Source organism: Nothoprocta perdicaria, unplaced genomic scaffold, assembly GCF_003342845.1.
Source record: "Nothoprocta perdicaria isolate Ctin4 unplaced genomic scaffold, notPer1 scaffold_51, whole genome shotgun sequence".
NCBI lineage: Eukaryota > Metazoa > Chordata > Aves > Tinamiformes > Tinamidae > Nothoprocta > Nothoprocta perdicaria.
The window spans coordinates 603,552-619,937 of record NW_020455766.1 but is presented as its reverse complement, the minus strand read 5'-3'; the positions used below and the strand labels follow the sequence as shown (position 1 = coordinate 619,937).

Below are 16,386 nucleotides of genomic sequence, written 5' to 3'. Positions count from 1 at the left end.
CCTTTGGCATTAGGAATGACAAGCTTGTTGCTCAAGAAAAAGTCAACAACMGGGACATGAGGGCAGGGTGCTGATCCACCACAGATATACGTATATATTTATGAATAAGGTTTTTAAGCTTAATTACTTTTCCTCTACAATTACAGGTGCATTATCACMTGCCATACATGAAATGACATAGGCCATGATCTAAAAGGTTTTATCATTCAGTTTTCAAGTCCTCATTAAAGCTACTGTGTTGAGCCAATAATTCTGTTGTCGTGACACGTAGCATTGTTTCGAGGGTAATTAAATATAGGAGGTATGAACACATGTGGGAAGGGACTTTAAGTTACAGAAGGAAGCCTGGAATTCATTCAGCTTTGTTTTCAGTGGCATTTTAATTTTGTGGTCATTTCTCATAAGCTCATTACCATGTAAGAGGAAAAGTCAGCCTATTTTTTGGCTGTGGAGTTCACTTAAGGGAATAATGTCTGCAGATCAATAAATTCTTTATCCATCTTATAGAGATTTATATGTCATATATAAAGACCAGTAACACCATCAATAACATCACATTTCATGGTAACTATTTGTAGGAACATTCTGGTTAAAGTGCTTCTAACAAAGAAACAGAACTGCAAGGTTTCACTGGCCTTCCTGCCGTTATTCATCCTTCACCTGCTACTCTTCTTCTTTGCCCTTTCTTCAGCTTTAGGATACACGTTTATTCTCTACGGTGTAACAGCAGCTGGAGAGGTCCCCTGAAGGCCTGTTACCTAAGGAAGAAGTGAAGAGCAGAGCACAGATAAAGCCATCCCTCTCCAAGAAGCCAGTCTTCCTTCCTTTTCTTGCTTTTCCAGGGATTTTCTTTGAATCCCTTCCAATTTTCCCTCACAAGAACAGCTCTCTCACTCCCTTTATAGCAGTTCATATCAATACAGGGAAATCATGCTTTTAATGTAGAAACAGTAAAGAACTTCCAGCTATGAGCTATCATATCAAAACTCATTTTAGCCTATTTGCTTTTTTGCTCAACTCCTTTTTTTAGGAATACTATCATCTCCTTTGAAATGCTACCCATTTTTGAGAGTTCTTTGGCTTGGCTGTGTTTCACAAGCTGTTCCCAGTAGTCCTCAGCTTCCCTAAAGCACATCCTGGAGAATTATACACAAATGACAGCTCGTGTTGTGTCAGGAAAATAAAAATCCCAAAGCTTTAAAAGCATAGCAAGGATTTTAAAACATCCAAGAAAGTACAGCATTTAACTCCCTGTAGGAATTGGAAGTCTTCCATCTAACAACTCTTCTGATACATTACTTAAAGTGATAAAAATGTAAAAATATTTTAGGATTAACAATAACTGTGCTTTTTTTTTTTTTTTTTTTAGACACTTCCATTTTGTACCCTCCTAACCCAACTGAGACAAAAAAGTATGTAAGGAAAATGTACCACAGCTATCACAAACCTTTCACCTGTTCAGTGACCAGCACCTGATTACCTAAGGCAGCTCTAACAATGAGGAAGGACTTACCTCTCATCCAATATCCAGTGCCATATGTATATCTGCACATAAAGAGGGATAACAGCATAGGGTAGGAGGTTGTCTTTGCTTTAAGAGAAGACTTAAATGAAACTACACAGTTCAGTACAATTATATTCCAACTTATGTTCAAAAGCTACGCTCCCATTTATGGAGGCAAGAGGATGGAGTGGCAAAAGTAGCTAATGAAACATTAAACTCATCTAAGAAAATAAAACACACACACAGGAAAACTTGTATTGTGCACAGAAGTTGTAGCGTACCCGAGTTTTCAATTCCCAGTTAACTTGACATGGATACCCTCCTGCTTTTAAAYCCTGAAGCTACTACTACTATATCTAACATTGTCTTCTGCTTTTATTTCCATATTGTTTTAAACACAGGAYAACCTAAATATTCAGATTTTACTCAGTACAAACTATTAAACCTGAAAAGAGACGTTCTTTAAAGCGGAGCAGTTTCACAAAGCAAACGCACCCCGCAACAGCACGGAGAGCTGAAACACGAGTGCTCTGAAGGAAGATCCACTGCTCCGAGCTCCTGAGGGAGCGGCTGCGCGTGGGGCTCGTAGGCGGGAGCCGGGAGCACAAGGCCCAACCCGGAGCGGTGCTGGAGCCCGGRATAGCGCCCGGCAGAGCCGCCCTGCAGGCTCCACATCCTCGGGAGCGGCCCTCCGTCCCCAGCCCCTCTCACCTAGGGGGGCTCTCGGGTAGGTACACAAACCAAAGTCCTAGAAAAAAAGATTAAAGTAAGTGGCCTTGATTGCTAAATATATGGCTGATACAAAACCAGCTCGTTTTCAAAGTTACCATATCCCCTTGCAAGAACCTACATGTCCCAAAGACTGGCTGCTATTAGACAAGTGATGCAGCTGCAAAACAATTACTATTGTAGTAATAGGTCACAAGAGCAAACAAGTATATTTTAACATCTTTCACTAGTTGTTTTAAGCACGTCACCATGAAACTAAATTTACAAATATTTAAACAGAGTGTAACAACTTTCTCCACAGCTGAGTATAAAAATAAGAACTTGCCACAGAATACTGTATTCACTGAAAACTGAGTGAATTAATGATTCCTCGTGGCTTTGATTTATTTACATGTAARGGGTCTCAGAGAATGGGATTATTTTTTCTAATTCCTATTTAATGATATACACATGGAACATACACAATTTAGACAGCAAAAAACTTCAGACAGTTTTGAGGAACTGGCCTAAGAGAATAATAAGCCATTAGACTTAAAAGCAAAATAATACATACATTAAAAAACATTAAAATAAGTTTTATTTTAGGAGGTACTAACTCTTAAAGCTGGTAGCCCTTCTTTTGATTTATTTCTGCATTTTATTACAGATTATTATTCTAGTACAGTAATTCTTGTCAACAAGGACATATAAAAAAGCAACTCTATATTAGTTTACATATAACAAAGCCAAAGAACCTCAGCCTAACAATTCAGTAACCATCGACAACATGCACTGACAGCTACGGGAGACCACTCAAATATCCAASAGCGATACAAGTGAAAATAAGAAAACAGTTTACAAATGAGAAATAATCTTCAGTATTTCACCCAAAAGCAGACCCGTTACTCAGCAAGCACGGGCTGCTTCTTTCCAAGTCTGACACTGAAGACACCAGGGAAGACGATCACGGGCCCTTTAGAGCACTCACTCATCAGCAAGCTGAGGAGGTTGAGTCATGACAGACACTTCAGTCTTTCTGAAAGCATTTTATTTTTGTAGCACTTAAGAAAAGATATGGATCAGGTTTACACAGGTTTTCCATAGAAAAAAAATATATGATATTCATATCTGTGTCTGGATTAACAGATACTCCAATGATATTTTGCAATGACTGTACAGAAAAACTTCGGTGCGTAAGTTCATAAGGAGGATGAACAATAAATGGGGCATTCAAAGTCCTTTTTTGCTTTTTATATTCAAATGAATATCCTGAAATTGCTTCAATGAAAGCAGTATAGGAGAGGCACTGAAAGATGGCTGAAAGTGATGACCAAAGAATGAACACCTTCAAGTCATGAATAGAGAGGACCAAGAAAACAGTTGATTCTACAACACTTTTTTCCATTAGGTTCTTATTTCTGGTTCACCTAGATCACTCCTCAACATCTAAAGCTGTAGTAGTACAAGGTACCCCTGACTTCCAGATATTGCAATTGGAAAAAGCCCTCCTAGGAATAAAGTGTTAGTATTAACAGTGTCTGACCAACTACATTTCAACCTTTTATAAGCTCCGTTCATTGAACAAACTAATTTAACTCCTTAAGAGTCAAGAAGTTCCTTTCAGAAACAGAAAACTTTTGCAGACTGAGGGTCTGTGGCAGACTTTCTAAACAAGCACCTCGCAGATCTCGCAACAAACTCCCAGATCCATTAGAAAACCACCCCATGAAGAGGCCTGTTACTAGCAAGTGCTCTGTACAGAGCAGCTCTTCCCTGGCCGATGGCCAAATCCCACCGTGAATTCCACAGCGGCAGAGCTCCATGGCAGGCAGAGCCATCACCTGGGAGCAGTAGCACCGGCTCCGCTGGCCCCAGTGGAGCTGCCTTGACCGGGAGCAGCAATTCCCTCGGTGCCCATGCGCAAGGAGCCCACGGCTGCGGGAATGCCGCTCGCCTTCAGCACATCCTGGTAGAGGAGGTAGTCCTGGAGGCAGGCTGGTAAGGGCAGTCTGCRGATGAACTGCTCGGACCGCAGGCGCCCGCGCTTTAAGATGGACCAGATCTCCAGACGACAGAGATGAGACAAGGGAGGGATGACGGCTGAAAAAGTTAAAAACATGAAACAAACGGTGAACAAGCATGGGAGTGCGCAGCTTGATCATCCCTGATTCAGACAGCGGCCCATGTTTGTACCAGGTAACCAAACAAGGTTCTTGGCTGCCAAGGTCCATTGTCTCCTAGAGAATCAGTATTTGGAAGCTTAAATAGGGAGTACAGTCCTTATTTAAAACAAAAAAATGCAAGCAAGCAAACAAACAACCCATTAACTTCTCAAAATTCCAGTGATGATTTATCCTTGATCAGAAAGTTTCACTCAACCTACCTAAAACAACCAGCTGCCTRGGGAGAAAGAAGCCCATGTCAGATGATAAGAAATGAAAAATAAATAAGTCTAGTAAATCAAGCCACAACAAAAAAAAGGTAAAAAGGTAACACTTTCCTAGAGTAAGTATGAAATGACAACATGATTAAGTTATTATTGTTCAAGTTATTGCTATTTTAACTTGACTTCTTACAATGGATTAAGGCCTGCCAAACCCGCTATGTGTTTGTATGAGCACTTATAAGCGACGTTATTTGTGTGCTTTGATGTGAAATGAGAAACTAGCGCTCTGGAACCTCTGCTCTTTCCCTCTCATGATTATACGTATGAGTCACAGGTGCATATAAAGCCCCAGTGTATTTCAAGTCCATACTGAAGAGCCAAGTTATTAGTGCTATCTCAACGGGATTTCTAAGGTCTTCCGTAAGGTGTCTTTTAATAACCATTCTTAATGCTTGCAATGACCTCTGAAAGAAGAGGGTGTAGGTGGAATAGGAGAGAGCACCTCCAATACCCTCACACCTTATAGAGCATTTTGTAAGCCAGAACATAACACCAAGGTCCACATGGTGTCTAAGATTTTACCAAATAAGTCAACCGGAGAAAACCCCGTGACTTAAAGATATATAAAAACACGCCTGTAAAAGTACAGTCACTCAGAAACAAGCTTTCATATTATAGTACGGCTTATTCTGGCACAAGCCTCAGGCTTTGGCCTCAAATATGACAATACTGACATCAATTGCATGCGAGGAAGCCAGCAAAATTCCACCAGCCGGAAGCCTCCGAAAGGACCTGTCCTCATCCAACCRCCGCTCTCCGCTCCTTCATTCATAAGTTTCATTTCTCACTTCCTTCTGACAAGCTTCCTGGTGGATGCCAGAACAACCTGACACCTTCAGCAACTCAGGTGTTAAGACAGGACACAACAGTTAGACCAAACCTGTGTGTCCCCACAACAACAATTCCCCCTGGGAGCTTGTCAAGAACAACCTTTCCTGCAATGTCTTTCTCTCCAGCAGTCCTCATATCCAAACATGAATCTTCTAATTATTGACGTCCTATTGCCATCGTGCATTAGCACAAAGAGCAGCACAGAATGCTGTTTCCTACTTAATCCTGAGAACTGGTGTGTAYAGAGGGTTCTTTCCTGGTTGCAGCTTACCAAAATGCCTGCTTGGAATCCAAGCGGAGCTCTCTTTGCAGTCCGAAAGGCTCCGTTCCACAGCTGGGGGAAGTCTCTTCCAGTTCGTGAATTCCAGAACAAAATTAAGGGCATCCCCGTTGACAGAACAAATCCTGCATAAAAAAGAAATCCCAGAAATTATTTGATTCTGCAGAATAGCATAAAAATTATATGGGGGGAAAAAAAAAAAAAAAAAGAAACATGGAATGGTTTTATTATTTTTAACAGAGCCTTAACCATCTATGTCCTAAGCAGAGAAACAAAAAACACTGAATAGAAATCCAAAGAAGTTAGCCTAGAACGGCTGGATTTTTCTGAAATTTATAGGGCTCCGTAACAGGCAGAACTCTCCTTCCCATTAACTTTTTGTCCCATTTCCAAATGGATTTTAAGGCCCTGTTACCAGGACATTAAGGGGATTTTCCATCATATTTGGAGAAAAATTCATACCACATATATTTATTTGGGGGATTTTTTTTTTTAATTAAATCAACACGTTTTGCTTTTCCACTGGTAATTAGGATTGTCRATGCACTACATTAACCAGTGTGTGACTACAGACAGGCTTTGCACAATCAGTCAGAGGCAATCAGCAACATGTGTAAATGTAAGTGCTGTTTTTTCTAGGAGAAATTAGTGAATATTGATGTTTTCATGAAAGTTTAACTTCAGTCTTGTAGATGATGCCATGAGAAGCACTGTTTTTGAAAGCAGGCATTTAAACACAGTAAGCATTCCTCCCAAAAGCACTGTGGATTATATAAAGTATTAAAAAGCATTACATATGATAAAAATATTTGGCAAGATTAGTTTACTTACTGAGCTGCAATTTTATAGTAGTTTTACTCTTCCAATCACACTCTACATACAAAACTATCTAGAGAATCACAGATACATCAGCCTCTAAGTATGTTCCACTAGCTACTGCTTAGGCGGCCRTGGATGTTAATGAGTAATAGAATTTCACTCAACCAAAAGGAATGCAATTAACACACAAACAGTATAACAAATAAGCTCTGCTATCTGAACAGTATCTGAAACGTAAGCCAATACTTAAAACTAAAGAAATCTTAAAATGCCTGCTTCCTACTCCCTTCATGTTGTAAAGTAATATATATAATGAGGTTATACATCTCAAAATATTCTGTTAAAAGCCCATAATTATGGAAAAGAGTCTTAAAAGTCTTCTTCACAGGCAATGAAAACAACAACAAAAGAACTACTACTATTCTATAGCCTAATATATTTATTTATATTAGGTATAAAACAATCAACCAAGTAGTTATTTACATACAGAATAATAGAAAAACCAGGCTRGTATTTGGGTCACATTCTTCTGTTTTGACATAGTCTCTAACTCCAGTCCAGTTCCTCCCCACTAAACACGGCCCAGCTTCGCCTTACACGTGTTTCCCATTTCCTCAGATCTCTTCCCTGGCACGGAAAGTTCTTCTCCCAATAACTGCATTGCCCAGGCACGCTCAAGGTTAAACTAAATCTGCAGCTAATKAGAGGTTTGATACCAGAATGGATAGGGATGCCTTCTTCTAGAGCAGAGAGAAAGCAATTCTCACTCTGACTTCCTTCCTCAAGCAGGGAAGGAAATTGGTTTTACTGAATCTGGCCTTTATCCGTGAGTCTTTCCCTTCAAGCCTTCCACAGAATTACGGAATACCCATTATTCTGCATGTAAATAACTACTTCCTTCTCTGCTTCCAGTTCACTGCAACTAATTAGCAGGGACTGTCCCTGGAATGCCCTTATTAGAAAAGGTTGGCAACAGGTTCGCAAACAAGCGGACACTAAATAAATAAGTAAATAAGTAAATAAATAAATCATCTTACCACGGCTTGCCAAGCAAATGCAGAGGATTAAAGCCAGCCAAGAGCAGGGGAGGCAGCCACTCGGCGTGGTGCTCGTGCGCTTTCGCCGCGTGGCCTACGAACTCGGGCAGCTGCTCCTCAGAGGGCAGCTCACAGCCCAACGCCAAGAAGCGGCGGAACAAGGCGAACTTCCCATGCAACAGGCAATATCCCAAGTTAATCCCCAGGAGGGTGATCCCGTATTTGAGGAGAATGTCGATAAAGTCGAAAAACCTACGGACAGCATACAAGGCATATAGTCATGTTAGCACATCAGAGAATCTCACTGTGTGCATAACACAACAGCTTAAAAGGCAAAGCTGCGTTAGGAGGCCCTCATGAGCAACCCCAGTAGTGCTCTTACAGAGATGGAATAGCCTGGGTTAGGTTTTAAAAAATATATATAATAATAATAAAATAAAATAAAAAAGTCAAACTGCCAACTGTAGGAGCGTGCTATCCTATTGATTAATAGCACGTAACAAGTATATATTGCAAACACCTATATTAAGGGTGTTATATATGTATTTACATTTATATTTATATATTTAAATATTATATATATTTACATATATAGATGCATTTTTGTATATAGTATTTTTTATATTATTTATGTATCCTTTAACATTTGGGTTTGAAACATCTCCAGCAGGATAAAGACTCTGGGCAGCCTGCCCCAGKGCCACAGAACCACCTTCCCGGGAAAGCGCTGGGTCCTGACGTTCAGGCAGAGTTTCCAGTGCTTTCATTTCCAGTATATGTGTATGGGATGGAACCTTTAATTACAGAAGTATGTCTAAAACATACATCTGTGTATACCTATCTGTCTGTAAGCATAGCACTGGCATATGGAGAMAGTAAATCAGTCTTTTCTAGCAACTTTTCCTCACTAGAAAGTATCTGGCTAATTAAGAGTCTGATTGATTCAACTACAGCATCAGGTCCAGTTCCCAGMAGACAGAGATGGGCTGATAAGGCCTTTGGAAAGCAGGAAAGCTAGACTGCAATTATGTTTGGCAAGACTCCTCTTCAAAGAGATGGGCTTCCCAAAGGAGGTGTGCACAAGGTGCTGCAGCTCACCCCCCTAATCCCAACCTGCACATCACTCAGGTGCTTCCAGCATAACTCTCTCATCTCCAGAGCGGAGGAAAGAGGGCAGGACAACTCTGCCCATTCAGGAAGCACAAACATGACAACACACCAGTGAATAATCTGAAGAGAGAAAGGTATACATACTCTTTCTGGAAAACCATGCACATGGGTGACCTGCAGGCAAAGGTGAGGCACTTCTGAGCATCCGCACTGTAGCCTTGCTCAAGTAACATCTCCAGGCATTCCTTATTCCCACCGTAGATCGCCGAATACACGGGGCTCACTTTATCCTTTCCTTGGTCACAGATCCGATCAGTAAGTGGTATGAGCAACTCCAGGATACTGCAAAGATTTAACATCACTGCTTATCTGGGAGGGCTTATCAAACAGCAGCATTTTAATTTTCTGGTCATTTCTCATAAGCTCACTGCTACTCAAGAAGAAAAGTCTACTCATTTTTTCACTGTGGAGTTGCTTAAAGGAAGAGCACTCCTCATTTCATCCATGCAATCACACAAACATAATAGGCTTTGCCACTGATTTTCATCGTGGCTGGCTGTAAAAAGGATATTGCTGCACACACTCTTAAATTCTGAATCTGTTAGCAACAARCACATTCTGACCAAACCTTGGCCAGCTACTCCACGTTATGCTACAGTCCRTTTTAGAGCTGTTTATTGAGCCTGGGGGGCTCATTCAGATCTGCAGAGTTTGGAGGTAAACGGAACGTGCGAGTTGCAGACAAAAATGAATATTCACTTCTGTTCAACAGCACTCACTGAGAGACTGAAGCAGAAAAATCACTTTCTCATACCTCATACTTCATGCCTTTGAATTGCATCCTTCGCAGCTAGCAGGGATTAGTGAATAAACACCGGTTCCTTTGCCAGCACAATTCACTGAAGCTGCTCAGAGACTGCAAGGGCAGTGAAGGCAGCATTTGATTCAAAGATATTTCCAGTACTGACAGTTTGGACAGTTTGGCCAACCCATCCATCACTTTAATAGAAAAAGAAAATAAAACCCACCCACCTCTACTACAGTTTGACCTCCTCATTATCTGGGTAGAGGCCTCAGTTTTGGGCACTTCAACAACAATTGGCTGAGGAGCTTCTTGTGCTAATGATTAAGGCAAAAGCAACTACACTAATAACTTCCTCACGAGTGGCACCCTTGCTTTAAGTGCTATAACACATGTGCAAATCCCAGGGGTCCTGAGGGAAGCTCTTCCGAGGGACCTGCCACTCCAGGAATTCTTTTCCACCTGTATCTTTCTGCTRCAAAGCCCCTTATTTCACTGAGATTGGGCAAAGCTATAAATACATTTTACAAGGATTACTAGAGTAGTTTTGTGGCTTTGATTTTCTGGCTGGTTCAGCTAATTTACTCCTTGCCTACGATTCTTTCTGTTCCTTCAAGGACAGGACTATAACACCAATTAAGGGCTGTTCAAGTGATGTATGAAGCATATGCTATTGTTTTGCTTTCAATGAGAAAGCAATACGCCTACTATGGGATTTCTACCTGATTCAAGAGTTACTCCTTTTCTGGAAGCCCCTCTAAATTGATTTGGAAATGGATCAGACCCAGATGAGATGCAATCATTCACTTCACTGGAAATACCACCAAACCCTTAAAACCCAAAAAGGATTAATAACCGTCAGCCACAGATCAGTCTGACACCTTGTTTTCCTTCCTTTCCAAGCTGCACGCTCACTTTGCCGCTTCGGTTTTAATTACCAGAATCACTCGTGTGAAGATATTGTTTAATCACCTACTTCTTATGGCCCATTTCAGCTGCTGCGTGGATGGGTAACTGCCATTCCTCCTCGTTACAGTAGAGATTGGGGTCGGCCCCTTTGGAGAGCAGCAGCTCCACGCACGCGGCGTGACCCTCCTGCGCCGCGATCAGCAGGGGACTGGCTCTGTCCTTGGCTTGACAGTTGACGTTGGCACCTGCCAAAGAGGCCCATACTTCATGAGACACATTCACAAAGCAAGCATGAAGTAAATGACAGATTAGCGTTCATTAGTAACTGCTTTTCACAGAATGACTTTGCCATGAAAGTGTTTTCCACCGCAATATTAAAAGAAAAAGCTTGTTGCTAGCTTCATAAAATGTAAATGCATATATATAATACATATACACACATAAGTTTGTGTGTATGTGTGTATATATAAACATATATTTATATTTATTTATATATATATAAAAGCATAGTGTTAGGATGATCATCTTAAGTCCTGTAGCAGTCTGGTGTGCATACATCCCTTAGCACAGGAGTCGAATGAGGAAACAGGGCTTTACATTATTCGTTCTATTTTTAGAAGCATAAAATACTGAAAAATGCAATGCTGTGAAGTAATAAATCCTTAGATATTTATCATCTATGCTACACTAATAAAACTTAACTGAAGTAACATGCTACACAGGAAAATATATTTCTCCATATAAAACACACTGCCTTTATTTGATATGTCACTGATTTTGCTTTACTGACAAGTTGTTAGGTTCATAATCCTGCAAATTACTAGCAGTACATTGTATCCCAATAATAAGAAATATGTAAGAAGCAGAGCTATAAATCACATTCACGGCTTACATATGTACAGTCCTAGAAATGAGCTTTACATGTGATTTTCTTCTCTTGTCATAAGAGAGAACATTCTCGTGAGCCTGGGGGGCACCATTCCCGCTCCCTCCAGGCTCAGCACAACGGACAAACACCAGATAAAAGTGCTGGAGGAAGGTGGAGGTGATACTTGATTTGCAATCATTTTTTGACCTATCCTCCTACAGGTATTGATAGACAAGCTAGTATGGCTTCTATAGTTAGGTCAAGGACCCTTAACAGTCATGCATGTAATTTTGATTGTGAAGGTCACGTTCACTTAGACATAGAAAACACTGATTATGTGAATGAAACCACTGCTGTTGCTTTAGGAACCTGAACAATATCCCGAATAACATCGCCAAAACAAGAGCACTTATGTAGTACTATTCAGAGTTCTTAGTGAGACCATGAAATCTGATCCTTAACCTTCTCAGGAATTTGAATTCTTATTTCAAAATTCCTATTTCACTTACAGAAAAGTAGCTCAAATTCCTGAAATAACAACATTTCAATAATTAAGATGCAATTTTGAAATTATGAAGTAAAGGAACAGAACCAAAACTGCATCTGYTGGCAACCCAGTGCCAGCGTGGGCACAGTGAGGCTGAATGGTGACAATTACCATAGGAKGCAAGTGTGCGTAAACTTTCCAGCTTCCCATACTGAGCAGCCACAAACAAAGGGGTRATTCCAAAGTCATCCTCACATTCCTTGTTCGCTCCTTTCTCCAGGAGAATTTTTATTATCTCAGTATATCCCTGAAACACATAATTTTACTCTTAAACAAAAAGAACAGGAAATTAACAGGACACCCATTTTTCCACAGATTCACAACAGAAATAGAAAAGACACAATATAGTCCAGTCTAAATAAAAATTGAAGAGCTAAACAAATTTCATTTCATTCTTCCCATTTATGAAATTACCCAAACGGAAATAAAACTAACGCATTAGAACCATTAAGCAAACATATTTCTGTTCTAGAAATAGTATCTCATCATAAGGAAAAATCCAAGCTAAATAGAAGTCTCCCTCCTCCCCTAAGAAAATCTTATATAACAGATTCACTCCCCAAATATAATGAATACGCTGATAAGCACATCCAATAATTTAAATAAATAATTTACTTTAAATTTAAATAAATAATTTACTTAAACAGAAATTACTACCCAACACCTTGTGTAGTTTCAGATGCATCAAAGAGTTTACTCCAAGTATATTATCATTTCAACTAGTTTAGGAAAAATCTCTTCATAAAAAGGTAAATTACAAAGCATTATTCAGGACACAGCAACTACGTGGAAAGGATATGATGCACTTACAGGTTACCTGAAAAGAAGCTTGATGCAAAGAATTCCATCCAGACCAAGAGTGATGTCCGTTAACATTTGCTCCATGCTGAAGCAGAAGCTTTACAATGTCTGTATGTCCATTTTCAACAGCTTCAAAAGAACAGTTAAAAAGAAATTTTTTACAGATATAAAAGGAACCAGTACACAACTCAGATGATCTTGTCACCAAGTTCCCACTGCTCTAATCATTGTTATTTTATATTTACTTTCCCTCCTTCAAAACCTGATTTCTCCTAAACGGTTGTGCAGCACCGCTTACCATGACAGTCATTATCTATTCTAAATATCAAACATCCAACCTCTCTTTCATCATTTTTGATATAAAGCCAATTTGCAACAGAGCTTCTGTACTTATTCCTAAAGAAATGTTATTCCTCTGCTTAACTAGACTTTTATTAGACCAGCTTTATGAAATAATCTGAAACCATAACCATTTCCTCAGGTACCTGCTTTCAGTGGGCCAGGGATGTTCTCTTCTGAGCCTGCTCACGGGTGACAACCCACAGCAGCCACATGGCTCAGCCCTGCTAGCCTGCACCACACACTGCAGGCCAGTGCAACGTGTAGGGACCCAGGAATTTCACCCACGTAGGTGGAGAGCACAGAATTGATTCTRGTATCCAAACTAATTCCCCATTTAACCTCACGGCAAAGAGGATGTAGCTACACCTGCATACCAATATAAATTAAGATATATATTCAGAGGGGAAGGATAACAGTTAAATCCCCAAAAAGGGCCACTGAAAGAAGGGGAGACTGGTCTCTCTCTAGTGCTACCATTCATTGCCTTCCCGTGCATTKCTGGCAAAATTTAAGGGAGTCCTAACTGCACCTTTGCATGAACAGGGCAGAGAAAATCCTGCCACAGGCAGCAGGGGAAAGCACCGCAACCCGGAACAAGAGATTCCTCCAAAGACTCCAGCAGCTTCTAAGGAAGCGACTTCCAGCTGCTACTAATTCCACATGCACGTCTCAACCCCTGCCACTCCCATTTGTCCGTAAGSAAGGATGCTCCTAAGGAGATCAGCCTCCACGCACGGCCCTCCTTCCCTGTCCCTTAGCTCCGGCTGACACCTGGGGCCCAAAGGCAGAGGCACCTAAAGCAAGAGGCGGCTCCAGATCTGCCACCCTGCTCCCCTCTGCAGAGCCAGCACTGCCCCACGGCACCAGCACAGGGATCTGGCCTCTCTCTCCCTGCAGGACGGGTGCTCCGAGCTTCATCCAACCTGCCCTCAAAGCCTCCTCCGCACTCAGCCTGGGCAGGGGCAGAACCGGCCCAYGAACAACCTGCCCCAGATACTTTTATCCTTAGTACATGCTCCCAGCAGTGCAAAATGATTAATGAAAAACAAACTTTTCAAGCACAGCTGCTTTCCAACCACCCACCATCCCTGCTTCCACATTCCCTCTCACCCAGGGGGCTCCCCAATATTGTGCTAAGCGCCACTATCCGGCGCTCCTGCCATAGCAGTGTCCCTTCAGGAGCTACCTGGCACAGGCAGTTTTAAACAAATAAGCTACTTAGCTGCTGGAAAGCAAAAAGCGAACAAGGTCCTAAACACATCTAAACATAGCACATAACTTGTTTTTATACTGAAGTAAAGAAAAGATTGAGAACTTGCCAGCAAATGCTATGTTTACTGAAGATTAGCAAGGTAAAAAATCCTCATGAGTTTGATTTACTTGCATCCAAAAGGCCCTCCAACAGGGGATTATTTGCCTAAGCAGTATGCTAATGATAACACATATGAAGCATAGACAAATTAGAGATTAAAATCCTCTGCCTGCAGACATTTTTGAAGAGCTAGTTTGAGAATAACCAACCACAGACCATAAGACTTAAGGACAACTCTTTTAAAGCCATCCATAAAATATGTTTCATTTAAGGAGATAACAGGTATTAGAAAYAGGCTTCTGTTTAATATTTGCCTTTTATCACAGATGATTAGTAGAGCACTAATTCTAATAAATAGACATACGTAGAAATACAACTACATATTAATTCCCACATAATATAACCAAAAGATCTTCTGCCCATCAATTCTATAGCATTTGCAACACACCGYGACAACCTTTTACTACAGGAGACCGCTAAAATCCCCAGCAGGTTTACAAGCGAAAAATAATCTTCAACACATCATGCAAAAGGCAATTAGAAGAGTCATTTAACACAAATTATTAATTTCTTACAGTCTGACACCACAGACGTACCTGAAAACAGTCAAACTTTATAGCACTGACTTGATCAATAAGCACCTGTTCACAAAACAATGAGAAGAGGAGGAATTGGCCYACTCGGTATGCAAATAATTTGCTTCTTTTAAAAAGACATGAAGGATTCTAGACTTTTTCTGCACTTGAAGGAAGCAGAGATATAAAAAGTCTATTCTGCTTTACAATTTGATTTTGAAATGCAGTCCCGAGGCAGACTTTAAGCAGGAAGCTATTTGAACCACCCCATCTCTGATTCTACACCTTAGTATGTATATAAAAGGCTTCAAAAAACATGAAGCACGATAAGCAGCAAATCAACTCGGGGCTATTCCACGRCTCTTGGCTACATGTCAGCACTCTGAGGTCTCAGGCAAGCAGCATCACCTAGGAAGAGCGGCGTGGTGGCCTCGGTGGTGACCTCGTTGGGATCGGCTCCCGCTTGCAGGAGAGCGCGGACGCTCTGCGCGCACCCGTGGCTGGCGGAGAGGTGCAGCGCACACATCCCTTCAAAGGTCTCTGCTCGGAGGTACTTCTCAGAAGGAGCTGAAAGGGAGAACGGTGAAACAAGCASGTTTAGCAATACATTAACACGGCTGTTTCTTTAAAATAACTTAGTAATTTGAGATAATACAGCCTACAGAGCACACTTCAACATGGTGGCAGACTATTGCAGTATCAGTCATTGCGGGCCCTGCGTGCTTTGCACAGGGAACGTAAGGCAGAACCAGYTGTCATTTGGTTTCTTAACTGATCTCAGACAGACAGCAAGGACTTTGAGCAGAAGAAAAAAARCACAGGACAAACTGTCCCACAAGAAAGTGAAGAAGTGCATTTGTTGCAAAAGTTACAATTTTCCTCTTTGCCCTTTTAATGTAATGAGYGAAATCAGTATAGACAACCATTCTCTTGTATTCAGGAAGTGGTTCCAGGAGGTGGAGCTCCACATCTATTTTTCCTCTTAATTATTAAATTTCAAAACCTCTCTTTCRTCAATGAACAAAAAGTAAACCATCTAACAGTGATCCTGACCATCCTAGTTCTCAGGTCCTTAATTCTTTACTGACAAAACGGAGAGTAAATACCTTTTTTTTTTTGGATGGCTGAAGATAAATCCCATTTTGAAGCTTCAATAAAAGCCTAACGAAAGTAGGAAATTCCCCTCAATGAGACAATTGTTAGTTATCAGAAATAGGATTGTATCTCAACAAGCTGCTCCAGCTTCCTGATTTCTCATAAAGTGCTTTCTAGAGCAAATGAAAGATACTAGATTCATAGCACATTTAAATATATTATGTGCCACTTGAGTGGGTTTATAGTATGTATTACCAGATATTGATCCCCTAGGGAGGAATCTATATAAACATCCTTGGGAGCTCTTCAAAAATCTTATTTTGTGTAAGCAACACAAGGGAGCCTGACCTCATGAACAGTGTGCAATCGAACTCATCCTTGATATTCACAGATTCACAGA

At 40.8% G+C, this 16,386-nt stretch overlaps 1 protein-coding gene across 1 annotated transcript in view; it reads right to left on the bottom strand.

Moving 5' to 3' along the window:
* Positions 1-3,201: 3,201 nt before the first annotated feature.
* The window catches only part of ASB3 (ankyrin repeat and SOCS box containing 3), a 16,444-nt gene continuing 3,259 nt past the window's right edge, over positions 3,202-16,386 (bottom strand). Inside the window, exons 3-10 of the mRNA XM_026048117.1 lie at positions 15,300-15,458; positions 12,679-12,791; positions 11,973-12,108; positions 10,514-10,691; positions 8,880-9,077; positions 7,626-7,877; positions 5,761-5,894; positions 3,202-4,312 (exon numbers count right to left, since the gene is read on the bottom strand). Coding sequence (XP_025903902.1) covers positions 4,050-4,312; positions 5,761-5,894; positions 7,626-7,877; positions 8,880-9,077; positions 10,514-10,691; positions 11,973-12,108; positions 12,679-12,791; positions 15,300-15,458 — 1,433 coding nt within the window. The 3' untranslated portion in view covers positions 3,202-4,049. The remainder of the gene's footprint in view (positions 4,313-5,760; positions 5,895-7,625; positions 7,878-8,879; positions 9,078-10,513; positions 10,692-11,972; positions 12,109-12,678; positions 12,792-15,299; positions 15,459-16,386) is intronic.